The sequence below is a fragment of the Festucalex cinctus genome, chromosome 6 (assembly GCF_051991245.1).
Source record: "Festucalex cinctus isolate MCC-2025b chromosome 6, RoL_Fcin_1.0, whole genome shotgun sequence".
Taxonomy (NCBI): Eukaryota; Metazoa; Chordata; class Actinopteri; order Syngnathiformes; family Syngnathidae; genus Festucalex; species Festucalex cinctus.
In genome coordinates this window covers 22,045,350-22,062,002 of record NC_135416.1, presented here as the reverse complement: position 1 = coordinate 22,062,002, position 16,653 = coordinate 22,045,350, and the positions used below count along the sequence as shown (strand labels likewise).

Genomic DNA, 16,653 nt, shown 5'->3' with positions numbered 1-16,653 from the left:
AATGATGGTGGTTTGCGGACTACTTCTTCCACGAGCTGGTCCTCCATGGTAGAGGTCCACCGGACTTTGTGCTTCTGGTCGGACATGCTTTCTGATATGCTTGTTGTTTTTGTATATGCGCACTTCCGTCTTTTTCAGTTAGGGCGCCTCTTGATTGGCTACATTCCGGTTGACGTCACAGTTGGTGGCGCAGGCGCACCTCGGCGTCCCCGCCGACGTTAAAATTTTTGTTGTAAATATTGAACATGTTCATTATTTAAAATTGCCGTCCCCGACTGGTTTTGGACCCAATTATCGGGACAAATCCACTCTTAACACATCTCTCATATAAAAATAATCTTATAAGATAATCTTATGAGACAAAAGATTGTCGGGCGTTTGACGTCCTTGGTCGGGAAGGGGCAATATCGGGACAAAAACAGCCTGATTCTCTTTATGTGTGAACCAGGCTTTAGACAGAGTAGTGAGTGGCATGGTCTTTTTTTTTTTTTTTTTTTTTTTTAAATGTTTCTGGTCGTTTAAAGGGCCTATAGTATGAAAAGTATGAAAATGCACTTTAGTGGGGTTTTCTATCAATAACATGGATCCCCGGCCTGTCTACAATCCAACCAGGCATAGCTGTTTTTGGTTATAGGCGAAGTGGGCGGCTGCCTAGGGCTCCCAAACCACCAGGGGGCCCCCAAGTTCTATGTGTAGTCTTACCCGAGGATGATTAAAATGTCCTGATTAAATGTCCTTGATTAAAAAACAAACATAGGACATAAATAATATTAACTGTGATGTTCAGCAGTGGCTGGTGTTTTTGTGTCACTTTGTGACGTAACGTAAACGTCTCTGTGTGAGAATGATTGACAGCTATCCATCTACTCTTCCCGTTAGCGAGAGTACTACTAAATAAAACAGACACCGTAATGCAGGGGCGCGCGTCGAGGGACGAAGTCCTGCAGGTTTTGGAGGTTTCCCTCTTCCAACACAAGATTCCAATCAACAGGATCGTTATTTTATTTTTAGAAAGTTTGTTTATTTGTTTTGTTAGCCAACTCGCTACCCTCGGGCATTTATTTATAGATGTTAACTTTCTCTTGGCCAGCCCCTAGTATAATGGCCAGTCAACTAGTATAATATGTGAATTATTGTAGAAAATGCTTAAAAGTGACAAATTTGTCATTAGGTACAAGTACTGTACATCACAATTTTTAACATAAAAACAGATTCATTTTAATTAATATACTGTGTTACTGCAAGCGGTTAAGACAATGAATGGATGGATGCATCACTGTAATTAAAAAAAAATAGAAATATTCACTCATGGTCTATTTACTTGATAACCTAAGGAGGTTTGTCTTTCTAGGAACACTTCTAAAATATTTTGGAGCTCCAGATAATGAGCCAAGGGGGATCTTCTGAAGTTCCTGACAAGGACGCCATAGGGACATCACATCCTTCAGGAGGACCTCTGTATGACCAGGAAGCCCCAGGTCCACCACTTGCCTCTGCAGGATCTCCTGACCAGTATACAGTATTAGGTGATGCTGATAGTGTGAGACTGATGTTAAATAAGCATTATTTCAAGTTAGTTTTCCGTGTTGCACTTTAAAATAGTTTTTGTTGTTGTATTTAACTTAAATTAAATACTTTTCTAGACACTCAAAAGCTGTTGTAATTATTGACGTAATTTTTGAACTGTCCGTTTTGCTCATAAATTATTTGCACACCTGCTTATTGATTGATTTGATTTCAATTTTTATTTCGAACATGCATAAAAATTGTGAAGCGAAAACTTCTGAAAAGAAAAAAAATGAGAAGAAAAAAAAGCAATTGAAGCTAACAAAAACTAAACTTAATGTCAAATGAAGCTACATGAGATATAAAGTAAGACAGTCATCAACCCAGTCCTTCCTAGTAAGTTAGACATACATGTACGAAAAGGAGTAGGAAGTATATACTTATAATTATGTGATGATGGACAGCAGCAACAAAACCGCTCACAATTTGCAAAGTGTAGAGACAATAAGCAAGTATAATCATGCCAAGTCAAACTACTTTCGGCAAATAACTTCTATGTAGTAGATGGGCCTTATGACTACCGTATTTTCACAATTATAAGGTGCACTTTAAAGTCTTAAATTTTCTCAAAAGTCATCGCTGCGCCTAATAGTGAGGTGCGCCTTGTGTGTGGACCGAGGTCCAACCTCTGACTGACTGTGTATGAGGAGACACATTGCTTATATGCATGAAAGATGGACCTGATTGAGGACAGCATGAGAACCGAAAGTCAACTGAAAGAGTTAAATTGAAAAGTTAAATTAGAGAATGCTGCACACAAAACATGACGAGGAAAATAAATTAAGAGCCTAGAATAAACAAACACTACAAGTGTAAAAGTGAAAAGTGAAAATAGATAAGAATTTCGGCCGGGTCGGGCCTAAAATGTCAATCTACGTTCGGGTCGGGTCGGGTCGGTCTCTCTCGCTGACTTTATTTTTAAAATAAATATATGTTTAGAAAAATGTATACTAAAACAATGTGTGGATACTAAACTAAGGAATACTTGTTGTAGATAAATAATTTGGATAAAACAGAGAAGGCGGCGCCGTAAGGTAATTGCATTTATTTGATTTGCATTATTCTATTTAAAGCCTGTGTGGGCTGCAGTATTTCTCTGCGTAATTGAGCGAGTGCGCATCAAGATCTCTCTTTCACTCTCTTTGTCTGGCCTCTTATTCTGTGTTCCAGCGTTATTTCGTTGTGCAAATGTATTTATCATGGTATTAAAACATACGTAGATTATTTTAACCTTAAAAAATCTTGCGTTTTTTTTCTGCCAAAAATACTATAGGATAAATTGAAATTTCGGGTTTGCTTCGGGCTCGGGCCTGCAAATCAAGTTAATTGGTCGGGCTAGGGCTGGGTCGGGCTTTAATGCCTGCGGGCCTGGGTCGGGTCGGGCTGGATTTTTTAGGTTCGATCTTACCTCTACTTCTCGGGGACACGAGCCACCAGTCAGGGAGGAGCGCTCACACAAGCACATACAAAAAAAAAAAATAATAATAAAAAAAAAATGGGGGGGTTGTAAGAGAATATTTGATCTTTTTCTCTTTCTGTGTGGGAGGATTTCCCATCGACAAATTGATTTATTTTCACATTGATATCTTTGGGGACCTATTTTGTACTGTGAATGAGGCCATCGGCGGAAGGATACATAAAAAAGAAGGGGGGGACTTCTGCCATTAAGTTAAAGCGTGCATGTTCAGTGAGCATGTACTCTTTTTGTTTTTTTCTTTTCTTTTTTTTTCTTGTTTTAGAGCTTAAAGAGCCACTTAAAGTTAATTGCTTGATTGGCACTAATATGCGAAGAAGACGTGATCAGCCAGCGTGGGGAGGGAGAGAGAGAGGGGACGGTGATGTTCAACGAGGAGCGCACGTCAACGAGACTGACTGACAATGAGACGGAGCCGGAATGGTGTGTTTGATGGAGAACTTGCCCAGTTTGTTTCGGATACAGAAGACTAGGATTTTGAGGGATTTGTGATTGATCAAAAGCAACGCGAGTACATTGTTATTGCTCTCTGCCTTTTTAAAAACTAGCGCTAGCATGTGCTAGCGTATGTTTTAGCATATTGCTAATGGTTAGTGGTCTAGTTGTTGTATTGGTTTTGGTAGTGTGTTCTAGTTTGTTGCTACGTGGTGATTTCATTTTGCCGTAACAACGTGATTGTACATGACATGGGGAAGAATGACTTGCCTGCACTCTGCGAGTTGAAAGTGGGTAAGCGAGATCTTCTACTTACAATAATCAAAGTGGTCATTGGTCCTCCTGTCTTGTGAGCACCACACGTTTAACCCTGCCTGCACTTAACCTTGCCTGCGCCTTATAGTGCGGTGCGCCTTATGTGTGTGTTAAAGTCAGGAATAGCACCCATAACTGAGACTGTGCCGAAAAATACGGTGCGCCTTATGCTCGTGAAAATATGGTAATTGGACTTCTCACCTGGTCTGGTCTTGGTGCTGGTCAAAGGCCTTGAGCGTCTCACTAGAGGAGTAAGACTTCTGAGTTGGGACACGCACTTCGTGGTGGCCAAGAGCACAGTCTTCACTGTTCCCTGAAGAATACAAATAACAAGACCTTAAATTCCTGAAAGATAAATTTGGAACACCCAAGATGATGTTACTATTCAGTTGTTGCTGTGGTAATAGTTTAGTTTCATACAAAAGTAACATAGAAACAACTGAAAAAGTGGTGTAGTCCAGGGTATGTGCGGGTATACGGCATATACCCATTTCTTTTTCAGTTAGTTTTGCGTCGGCCCACTTCTAAATTCTAAATTTTACATCTATCCACTTCCGAATCCTGCTGGATACGCAGTTTTTGCGCACCATTCAGCCATGACCACTGATCTGTATATATTACTGGATCGGCTCCATCGGCTATCCAGTTACATACATAGATCAGTGGCCATGACCCAACCTCCACTGCCTCTAATTGGCTCTCTTGTAGTACTCGCTCTCTTATAGTTAAAGGCATGAGGACTGATGCACCAATCAGAGAATGAGTAGGGCGGGTCATGCCGAGGACTTTATTGCTAACGAGTGGGTGCCAATGCCACTCCAATTGATTGACAGGTCGCGCCGTCTCCTGCGCGATGATCATATGTGAGCAAGACAGAAATAAACGTCTTTCCAGTAAGTGACCATGTAGGCTATCCGAACATACTGTACATAGGATGAAAACATCATTGGAACGTATGTTTAATGTGGAGTATTCTATAGCTACACTCGTCATCTCCGCTAAGGAAGCCCTGAGAGAGGATGCCAGATGCCCTGACCATTAGTGGCACTTGATGGATGAACTGATAACTAAGTCGTATAACACAGTCGTAGTACGCCTGGCCAACGCCAATGCTCATCTCCTGCTTGCTCTCTCTGCCGCTTTGGCAAACGACGAAGTGGAGGAGGCTTCATCCTTTTGTAACATGGCTTTGAGGGATTTGTCCCTCCTTGCTCGAGATCAGGGCCGTTGTATGGATGTCTTTGCTCATCCAGGCATGCCGACAGGTCTGGTTGGCTCAGTCTCCCTTGCGTGAGCCCTCACGGAAGGAACTGGATGATTCAGAGGCAACTTTTCAGCTCGGCTGCGACCGTAGTTGAACGTACAGTACATGCCAATGACACAAAGCATAAGTTTGCTAGCCTTACCAGGCCCTGTGCTCCGTCAAGTCCTTTGTCATGTGCTGTGCAGGATTTTCGTCCAACGGGGGAACTGGTGTTCGTCGGCCTTCACGGAGGCATGTTACGGATGCCCGTGAGGACCGTCCATCTGGGCGAGGCCAAACAGTTAGCCCCAAGCTACACGCACTACACATCGTCCCTCCTGGAACCCTAAATCCGGGTGGGCCTGGGAGTAAGCCCGAGGGGCCGGCAGTTGGTTATTTCTCCTGTCGACAGCTCAATTACTGGGCTGCTCTGGCTTCGGACCCATGGGTGCTTTCGACCTTAACTCATGGGTACAGGATTCAATTCCCTCTCTCTCTACAACCGGGTCAGAGAGACGGTCATCAACGACCCTGTGAGGGCACTAGCTCTAGATCAAGAGCTGGAAACCCTCCTAGCCAAGTCCACTATCGAAGCAGTGGATCCTGTGGCTCACCCAGGGGGATTCTACTCCCCCTATTTCCTCATTCCAAAAGAGACAGGCGGATTCTGTCCTATCCTGGATCTATGAGGATTCAACAGTTATCTCAAGGTGTTACCTATCCGCATACTGACTACATCGGCCGTGTTGCGGCTGGTCGGCCAAGGAGAGTGGTTCAGCTCAATCGATCTGAAGGACGGTTACTTCCACGTCCCTATTGCCCATCAGCACAGGAAGTTTCTCCACTTTGCTTACAAAGGTCGCCACTGGCAATTCAGAGTACTCCCATTCGGTCTGTCACTCTCTCCCAGAGTTATCACACGGGTGGTGAAGGTGGCCCTTGCACCCCTGCAGTCGAGTGGCATGAAGGTGCTCCCATATCTGGACGACTGGCTAATATCCGCACCGTCCAGAGCTCAGGCACTCCTACACGCCAGTGCTTCTACAGCATGTCTCAGGACTCGGCCTTAAGGTCAACCTGGAGAAATCCTCTTTCGCTCCTTCTCAGAAGACTCGCCTCATTGGAATGTCGTTAGACACCACCTCCATGACTGCTCGACCATCCCCACAGAGGGTGGACGATGTACTACGTCTCGTCTCCCTCTTCCAGGCCAAAGGGATGTTGCACTGTCTGCTGGTCAAATTGACGTCCCTGGCGACCCTTGTGCTACTGGGCCTGCTGTCGTTGCGACCATTGAAAAGTTTCCGACTCGATCCTCTACTGGATCGTCGAAAGCGTCTTCGTGTGTTCTGTTGGTTCATGGGTGCTCTTGCACCATGGCGTCGCAGATCTGTTTTGTCAGCGAGAGTTCAGTTAGGGGTGGTACCAGCACGTCGCGAAGTCACCGATGCCAGCTTGAGTTGCTGGGGCGCAGTTGGGCAACACAGGACTGCTCAGTCAGTGGTCTGCAGCGGACAGATCACTTCACATCAATGTGCTGGAACTGCGAGCAGTGCATCTGGTCCTCATTCACTTTCTGCCATACGTGGCAGGGAGACATGTCCTGGTGTGGTCGGACAACCCTTCCACTGTGTATCACATCAATCATGAGGGAGGGACGAGGTCAGCCCAGTGCTACGAGTCTCACAACGACTTCTCAAATGGGCCGGCCCCCGCCTTGCCAGCCTGCGGACTGTGTTTCTCCCAAGCATTGCCAACCAGTCGGCGGATTCCGCCTGGATGTGGTCAGCGACATTTGGAGTCGCTTTGGCAAAGCGATGGTCGATCTTTTTGCCTCAGAGGAGTCCACTCACTGTCCCCTCTGGTTTTCTCTGAGGGAACGGAGCAGCCCGCTAGGCCAGTATGCTCTGGTACACCCTTGGCCGAGGGGTCTTCGATATGCTTTCCTTCCTCTCCTCCTCATTCATCTGACCCTTCAAAGGGTCCTTCAGGAGGGTCACACAATGTTGTTGGTGGCCCCTTTTTAGCCTGCCCAGACTTGGTTCCCTCTTCTCTGCCATCTATGCTCATCCGAACTGTGGCCTCTGCCTGGTCGGCTGGATCTACTGTCCCAACAGCGGGGTCTGATTTGGCATCCCGATCTCCGTCGGCTCAAGTTGTTTGTCTGGCCGCTGAGGGATGAGACTCACTACTGACTGAGTGCTCACCATCTGTTAAGAATACGATCCTTAATGCCAGAGCTCCATCCGCTCGTTTGATGTATGCTAACAGGTGGAAGTTGTTTACGGAGTGGTGTGCCAAAAGCTGGATGATCCCGTGACGTACCCTATTCCTGCTGTTTTGGAGTTCCTTCGATCTGTTTTTGATAAGGGGCGTTTCCCTTTTCCGATCAAGGTTTACGTGGCGGCGATTTCGGCCCGCCATGTTACAATTGATGGCAAGTCTGTGGGTTGCCATAGTCTTGTGATCTCCTTCCTTAGGGGTGCCCTTAGCCTTTGTTCGGGTCCCCGCCTGGGAGCTTCGCTTGGTGCTCGACACACTGTGCAGATCCCCTTTTGAGCCGCCGGCCAAGGTGGAATTCCGCTGGTTGTCTCATAAGACGGCGTTTTCTACTTGCGATTGCATCCGCAAAGTGTGTGGGGGAGCTCTACGCTCTTGTCAGCCCCAAATGCCTTCCTTGGTACCCCAACGAGGCAGGGAGTCACATGGTGGCCAAATGCTGCTTTTGCGCCCAAAGTTTTGTCGGGCTCCCAAGCCAATCACCCTATTCGTCTTGTCGTTTTCCTCCGACATCTATGGTTGGGGATGCTGCTCCAGGTCTTTGTTGTCCTGTGTGGGCGCTCTGCTCTCATCTGGATGCTACGACATGTTTTCGTACATCCACCCAGCTATTTGTGTCTTGCGACGGCCCAAATAAGAAGGCCGCTGTTTCCAAGCAACGCCTCTCTCAGTGGATCGGGGATGTAATTCGGCAATTATACCGGGTTTCTGGTCGGTCCGCTCCTCCGAAGGTTCGTAGTCACTCCACCAGGAGTGTGTCTACATCGTGGGCCGCTCTGAAAGGCGTGCCGTTGGAGGACATCCGTGCAGCTGCTTCCTGGTCATCCTTGCACGTTTTCAAGGTTCTACAGTTTGGATGTCACCTTCCCTCATCCACTGGACGTGGTTCGCGGTCCTGCGGTCCCTCTTGTTGATTTGCGCAAGAAGGTGGTTGACTGGTTAGCACGCTCGCCTCTCAGTGCTGAGGACGCAAGATCGAGTCCAGGCTTCGGCCTTCCTGGGTGGAGTTTGCATCTTCACCTGCATGGACTTCTCCGGGTACTCCGGTTTCCTCCCACATTCCAAAGACATGCTTTGCAGGTTAATTGGGCACTCTAAATTGTCCATGGGTGTGCTTGTGAGTTTGGATGGTTGTTAGTCTCTTTGTGCCCTGCGATTCTGGCAACCAGTTCAGGGTGTATCCCGCCTACTGTCCGAAGCCTGCTAGGATAAGCTCCAGCACCCCGCGACCCTTGTGAGGAGTAAGCGGTCAAGAAAATGGATGGATGGTTCTGAGAGAATGAGTTCCAGTCATGCTCGTTTTTTTTTGTTTTTTTTAATTCCGTGCTGGTTACAACACCGCCACCTGGTGGTCGTTCGGGACTCATAGAACCGTAGTTACATTCGTAGCTGTAATTTTAATTTGGGAACTGGTTTTAACTTTGACCACAGTCCCATGTAATTGATCATGGTACATATTTGTTTTCAAAACAAATAATTCATTTAACTTGAAATAAAAGCAGACACTGGAAGAAAAAAAAAGATGGTTTCTTGCATGTATACTACCTTTTAAATATTTTAAAACCCCATGTGTCCCCTGATGTGTTTTCATGAACCCACAGGGGTACGTGTTTACCCGATTTGTGAACCACTGATGTTTGGAACCCCTGTAATTGTTTCAGTAATTGTATAATTAACTCAGTTTGCAAAGACTGTTATGCCACACTGCAATGTTAGATGAATGAAACTGTAATAAATGCCAGGACCAGAGATTATCTGTGTCTATGAATCCCCCATCCACCCCACCTTATTTTTTAGGTCTAAGTAACGTTAACCAATTTACTGTATACAATAACTCAAAGTAATATAGCCCTAACTAAATAATACGATGTAGTTTAATTTTATAGTAGATAACATTCATGTTTACCTCACAAAACATTTTACATTACAAACTGCTCCTAATTCAATCATGATCATTTCATTATTGTGCGTAATTACAAATTGTGGCTTTTCCCTCACAGGTCACAGTTTCTAAAACAGGGCATTGATCTCGAAGCAAAAAAAACAAAAATAAAAAGTAAGTAAAATTTAGAGTATACCCACTTCTCAAGGGACCACTACACCACTACTGAAGAACTAGCTTTTCAAAGCATAGTTTACATGCTCCAATGAGTCCATTAGAGAAACCATGCCTAAGTGAACAAATTAATTAACAAATGTCAGCTATCTCACCAGGATATGCCCCCTCTTTGTCCTTGTGGGCCTTAGTGAGTGAGCAGTACGGACGTCGCTCTTTCACTTCCATAATGCTTCTGCTGGTCTTGCTGGCAAACATTGCGGCATGCTGTGTAACAGCTAATTTGACAGGAAGAAAGATAGACAGAGAGAAAGAAGAATGAGGGATATAAAAGAAGATGGAACTTGTCCTGTGAACACATTACACAAAGAAAGTCTTCATCACTAATGTCTTACCAACAGTTTAGCTTTATTTTATACAAAATATTATTGTTACTGTAATTACAATCAACTATGCACAATAATATATGCATACAGTGCACAATACACATAAAGGATGATCACTTTTTTATGATAAAATATTGAGACCAAAGCTAAACAATTGAAAATCTTTTCCACCATTAAAGGACTTCCAACCTGTCCAACTAAATTGAAAATTATACTATATAATAGACAGGCACACACACAATCAAACTTTATTTATATAACACCTTTCATACATTCAAATGCAACTCAAAGTGCTGAACAACTAAAACATCTATAATACAATTAAAAAGTCAGTCATGGCAGCCTGATTCCCCTTGTCCGGTCAGGTCTTGGCGACCGGTCCTCTCACGTCCCATCCTGTCTTTTACTTGTTATGTCAATAAAGTTCCTGACATTTCTCTCCCTGCGTTGTGTAGCCACCATTGGGTCCAACCATCACATCTACGCACCACCCATCCGTAACAGTGGGCATGTGAAGCGATTTGAGACTCTATTATGATTAAGGGCTATAGAAATAAATTTGACTAGACTTGACTTGCCTTAGCCGACACAGCCACTGGCCTTTCCGTCCCGAGCCGACACATGCTGAGTTCACACCAAAATCGGGGAGGAGGGCGGTTCGGCGGCGCGTTTGCATTGTAGCCAATGGAGTACACGCGCACCGGAATGAAAGTGCGTGGGGCGGCGCGGAGGACGTTTTTGGCACGATGCGCAGCAGCGAAAATCCGCACATAAGTGACAAAAATCCGCACACTCGTATAGTCGCTAAAGTTAAAAAAAATATAACTTTTTTTCTGCATTTCGCCTTGCGACAGCAAATCGGCTTCGAGTACGGGCTACATCACACACAGCGTCCTATTAACCTTTCGCAAACACCGCCCCCCAAACGAGCATTGACCAATCACACATTTAGCAACCGTTGCTATGTAAGCATAGTCCGTCACGCTTTACTCAGCTCTCGATGACGTCCATAGTCTGATTGATTTTATTTGATGGCTTACGAGACTGCTAACCACCATAAAACTTTACGGAAGAAGAGTGACAACCATTAACAAGCTCCGGACCTCCAAAATGATGAAGCGGTGTGCCTACGTAGTATGTAAATCGGACTGTGCTAAGGTAAGACTATGCTAACTCTATTGGCCTAACTAGCTAGCTGTAGTGTAGTTTGCTTTCGGGGCAATAACAAAACGATATCAAAGTTATTGTAGTTACTATTAATGAATAATATATATTGCTAGAATGTCATTGCCATCTAAGTTAAGCTTGTTCAGTCAGTGGTTAATGTTAGTTTAAAGACTTCTGTTAGCTTTTGCATTTGTCTAAATGTTGCGAGCTAACGTTAACACAAAGCTTCGTCAAATTTGGAAAACTTAGCGTCCTAATAAGTGCCCCGAGCTTATCTTGTTTTCATTTTTCATGCAGCATTTTGTGAACGGACACCCGTCTCCGGAGTATCCTAACCTTGTGCTTGCTGTACAAGTGTTGAACCAGACAAGGGAGCAGCTCGAAGGCTGTTAACCTTAACTAAATCCATGGCTAGGGTGACATAAATATTTGATTTTAATAACAATGACTGATCTGATGCTTTCAAACACAAAAAAAACAAAAAAACACTAATGTTTAGCTAGCTATAAACACCGAGGTTTACCTAACTTGCTGACCTAACAGTAATCCTCATATTTTAACAATACTAGACTAATATAAGTAAGAAAACTTACCCGGCAGTACAAGAGCACGACTGGTCCATAATGCTGTGCTGGTTGCATCTGAAGTATAGGTCGTGGGGTTTTCTCAGATTTAGCGTGCGTCCTGTATGTTTCCCCTTCGATGGCTAATTTAATATTATGACTATAACCCTCCACTGCATATTGTAAACCTTTTTGCCTCGATCTGGAGGATATTGCACTGGTATTGCTCCAAAAGAAATCACTAATACACGCCGGTGTAACCCCGGGGTTTTCACCGGTTGCGGTTGCGGTGCGGTTGCGGTGCGGTCCGGCGACGCAAGCAATTAGATTCCATTCATTCGAATGGTGCAGTTTACACCGCTTGCGGGTGCGTTGCGTGTCGACTGCGGATGGCCTGCGGCGTGCCGCAAGCCTTCCGCAAGGATAGACCTATTTTCTATTTTTGCCGGACGCCGCAGCGGTAGGCCTCCGGCAAATGGCAAGCTAGCACAAAACACATCGAGTGGGACAGGAAGACCGAGGCAGTTTCAAAATAAATTTCCGGTTACTTTTCAGAATAAAACACTCGCCAGCTCCTATTTCGCAAGTTTTTCAGCAAAACGTGACGTGGGCGTCGCCGGGCCATGTGCTCATTCACGGTTTAGACACCAGCGAACATGGACGAGGAGAGGTTTATATTGGAGGTGGAAAACCACAAAATAATATATGACACGGCACATCCTTTTTATAAGGACTGTAATGTATTGTGAGTTTGATGTTCGCGATTGCTTGTTGTGCCCGTCTCGCTTGCCGTACTGAGCGGCAGCCGGACGCGGAAGACAGAAATAAAGAGTGGACCCGCACTGACCCGACTCTCGTTATTAATATACTTTACAAGGACAACCAAAAAAAGGATGCTGCATGGAATCTCATAGCAGAAGAAGAAGAAAATGTTAAATCAAAAGAAGTCCACCTCTCGTTGTGAAATGCCACATGATCGCGCGCGCGCGGTCCCGCGAGACACGTTGGGAAGTGGGCGGCGACGGAGCTGCCGGACCGCAGCTGTGCGGAGCCGGTGTGGATTGACAAAAAAATTGACCCGTCCGGAGCACGCATTCAAGACGCACCGCACCGCAACCGCACCGCAACCGCATCCGGTGAAAACCCGGGGTAAGTCTTCCCGTCACGGCTTGTGCTGTCGGAGTCACCAAGCTTGACGGACTAGCAACAGTAACTAAGGGGGGCGGAGCTTATGCGAAAGGTCAATTGTCACCCCGAGCGCAACAACACGCCAGCCGAGACAGAATGGTGAGCAAAGAAGTAGCATTCAAGTGCTGGTAAGTCTGTTTACTAGCTAATGAACTGTACCGAGGTTGCAGCAGTGTTTATCATCCATACCAAAGCTATTTTTAGCGCAACTGCCGGCCGCCAGATTGCCTCTAAAAAAGCGAAAGTGCTATCACGTACCTCAAAAAAGTAGGGGTGTGAATTGCCTAGTACCTGACGATTCGATTCGTATCACGATTCACAGGTCACGATTCGATTCCATACCGATTAATCCCGATACGAATTTATAAGTCGATTGTTGCGATTTTTTTTCATTCAAATTTAGAAAATACTAATCAGTAAGCTTGTAGAGTGTAAGATTTATATGAAAATGTATTATTTATTTATCTGAAATTTCAGTCTAAAAGATGTAATCTGTTTCATGTTTGAACAGCATTAAAATAAAATATTAAGGCTTAATGTTCCGTTCATATAACTATAATTATAATTATATTATAATTATAATTCTTCCATGCTCAAGGTGTGAATCCTAACCCGAAGTCAGACGTTTTGTTTAATATTTTTCCATTAAAAATGGAAGTTTAAAAATCGATTCACACACACACACACACACACACACACACACACACACACACACACACACACACACACACACACACACACACACACACACACACACACACACACACAAAGGCAATGATGAGAAGACGCTGAATCGGTAAGACTACCGAATGAACAATTCTGAGCTCTTTAAAAACAAAAAACAAAAAAACAAAAAACAAAAAAAACACATCGATTCAGCCGCCTATTGAATCGATTCGAGTTTTGCGCGATGTAGTATCGGGATATATTGCCGAATCAATTTTTTTTTAACACCCCTACAAAAACGGAAACAGTGCCACAGCTGTTTAGTCCCAGGATAGAAGTGGAAGTAGTTGGCGGTGCTCACTTTTTGTTGACTCTCTAAAGTGCTCCACGGTCCTTGTTCACCAAGGGACACACCTCCTCTGCTCCGGTGCGCACAAAAGCACGAATGAGCGGCAATCGTTCCAAAAAACTCTACGGGGTGAAACGCTCACGAAGGAAGTGTTTCAGTTTGCCTTTTTGGTATTGGTGAGAACGCAGCAACAATCCCTGGACTCTTTGTCCCTGGATGACCCACCCCCTGGAAAATGCAGCAGTCTATTCCCCCTGTGCCCTTTTCCGCCCACTTGCCCCTTTTCTTGGTGATTTTGTAGTTTTTATTCGGAGTTCTCCCCTTGTCTTGTTATCGTTAACCTTGTCCACCTGCGTGTGTTCTCCCTTCCCAGTATGTGTTCCAATCAGTGTCCTCAGCCTATTGTTTCCCAGGTGAGTCTCGTTAGTATTGGTGTATTTAGTCAATGGTGCTTGTTCAGTCCGTGTTGGAACATTGTACTGTCCTGTTGTGTCAGGTTGTTGTTTAATGTGGGAAGAACTGCGTTTTTGGTCTCCAAGTGAAGTTCCCACTCATCTTTGTCACGCTCAGTCACCCATGTCACCAAGCCTACCTCGTCTCAGTTAAGTTCCTCTTCGCCATGTGGAGTCACTCACGTCACCCTGAAGTCCCCTCTCGTCTTCATCACATCTGGTCGTCCACGTCACCAAGTCTTCCTTGCCTCTAGCAAGTGCCCCACGTTCTGTCAAGTACCCCACGTTCTGCCAAGTTGCCCAACGTTCTGCCAAGTTGCCCCACATTCTACCAAGTTGCCCCAAATTCTACCAAGTTGTCTTTCTCTCGTTCAGTCCAGTCATGACGACCGGTCCTCTCACATCTCGTCCCTGTCATGGCAGCCTGCTTCCCCTTTCAGGTCTTGGCGACCGGTCCTCTCACGTCCCGTCCTGTCTTTTACTTGTTACTGTCAACAAAGTTCCTCACATTTCTCTACCTGCCATGTGTTTCCGCCATTGGGTCCAACCCATCACATCCACGCACCACCCATCCATAACAGTGGGCATGTGAAGCCCTTTGAGATTAAGGGCTATATAAATACGTTTGACTTGATTTGGGGGGGGGGGGAAACGACTCTTGTAACGCCTCCAGATCAGTCACAGCCTGGGTTATTAGCAACTGCCATCTGAGCCATTAACCCACAGCATGACAGTGGAAATTCAGATACTGTGGGTTGAAAACAAAGGACAGGAGGGAAGCACGTCCATAAGCAGAAAGAAGAGGAAACCATGTAACCTAAAACTGAAAGTTGGCCCTTTGAATGTTGGGACACTGACAGGAAAAGCTCGGGATTGGTTGACATGGTGATTAGAAGAAAGATAGATAACAGATACGGCATATTGTGTGTAGGAGAAAGAAGAGAGCAAAAACAATAAGGCTAGAATATTAGAAGGAATCAAATGATTTTACACTGTTGTACATAGGAAGAGAAATGGAGTGGGGATTATCAAAAAGCAAGATTTAGTTAACAATGTCCTGGAGGTGAAAAGAGTGTCAAATTGTATGATGATGCTGAAGCTTGAAATCGAGGGTGTTATGTTTAATGTTGTTGGTGATTACGCCCCCAGGTCGGATGTGAACTAGAAAGGATCAGCAAGACAAAGTAGTTCAGAAATCATCCCAGGTAGAGCTAGAAAAGTGAAGGTGGTGAAGGAAACAGCGATGATGAAGAAGTGATGGGCAAGTTGGGGCATGACATACCCATATTGAAATGACATCATGTTCATCATGGCCACTTTACAATTACACTCACTCTACATTTTTCTTATATCAAAGAAGTACCAGATTAGATGAATGTAAATCTAAATCTTTCTAGTCACTCCTTTCACAAAGAAAATGGCATCCAATTTTTCTTTTTTCTCTAATTTGTACTTTTCCATCCTATTTGTTTTTTGAAATAAATAATAAGATTCGAATGATTCCTAGTTAAAAATACCTCATAATAACTAGATATTTTCGTAAATTTGTTGATGCCACCTTTCAGAGAGTGCACAATGACGTGAAGCCTCAAATAAATACACGGACTGCACACTGACTGAAGCACGCTTACATCTGGCGATCAGGGTGAGTACAAACGGTCACTCTCATTCTATGCATTTTTGCAAGGCTTTGCGTCACAAAGCATTGGCCGACTATGCAGAAACAGTTGGCAAAAGGCGTGCGTCGTCAACAACGGGAAGCGACAGGAGGCAGACGTGCTCAGCTCTGGCATTTTGCTCTGAGATGATACGCCAAAGAAGTACCCAATGGGTTGCTGGTTGGCAGAAGAGGTTGGGGACCACTGCATTAATGGACTACAATTTCCCTTGCTCAGATACGGGTCACTGGTGCCTCCCTTTGGAGCCAGGCCTGGAGGTGGTGCTCGATGGCGAGCGCCTGATTGCCAGGTATGCACCCATGGAGCACAGCACAAAAAGTCAACATGGGTCCGGCTTCCTATCTACTCACCACCTGTGGGAGGGGCCAAAGAGGTCGGGTGCCCACTGAGCTGGTCGGTGGCCAAAAGCAGCCATGGCCTAGGGACATGTCAATTCTCTGGCAGAGAAGGAGCCCGAGCTAGTGTGCAAGGCAGAGAACTTCTCGCCTCCACACACGAGAGGGGTTTGACTCTCTTCCACTCTGGCGTTACCCATGGTGAGAGGCACAGGCACCTATATGATGTGGTTCAGTCCAGTGGCAGGAGAGTAGCATCCCTCCACCTTCAGCTGGGGGACGGGTCCTGACTATTCTTTGTACCTGTGCACCAAACAGCAGTTCAAAGTGCATACCCTCTTTGGATTCCTTGGAGGGAATGCTGGAGAGCATTCCCCTGGAAACACCCTCATCCTGCTGGGGTGCTTCAATGCTCATGTGGGAAATGAGAATGAGATCTGTAAAGGTGTGATTAGGAAGAACAGCCCCTGTCCAATTAGAACCCGAGAGGTGTTCTGTT

General features: G+C 45.2%; 1 protein-coding gene across 9 annotated transcripts in view; it reads right to left on the bottom strand.

The window, feature by feature from the left end:
- Positions 1 to 16,653, bottom strand: part of tenm3 (teneurin transmembrane protein 3) — a 289,706-nt gene that overhangs the window by 237,599 nt on the left and 35,454 nt on the right. For 7 of the 9 annotated variants that reach the window (XM_077525258.1, XM_077525259.1, XM_077525261.1 and 4 more), the window contains exons 2-3: positions 9,525 to 9,718; positions 3,992 to 4,103 (exon numbers count right to left, since the gene is read on the bottom strand). In XM_077525258.1, the coding sequence (XP_077381384.1) occupies positions 3,992 to 4,103; positions 9,525 to 9,718 (306 nt within the window). The remainder of the gene's footprint in view (positions 1 to 3,991; positions 4,104 to 9,524; positions 9,719 to 16,653) is intronic. The other 2 variants (XM_077525263.1, XM_077525264.1) reach the window with 1 other exon arrangement.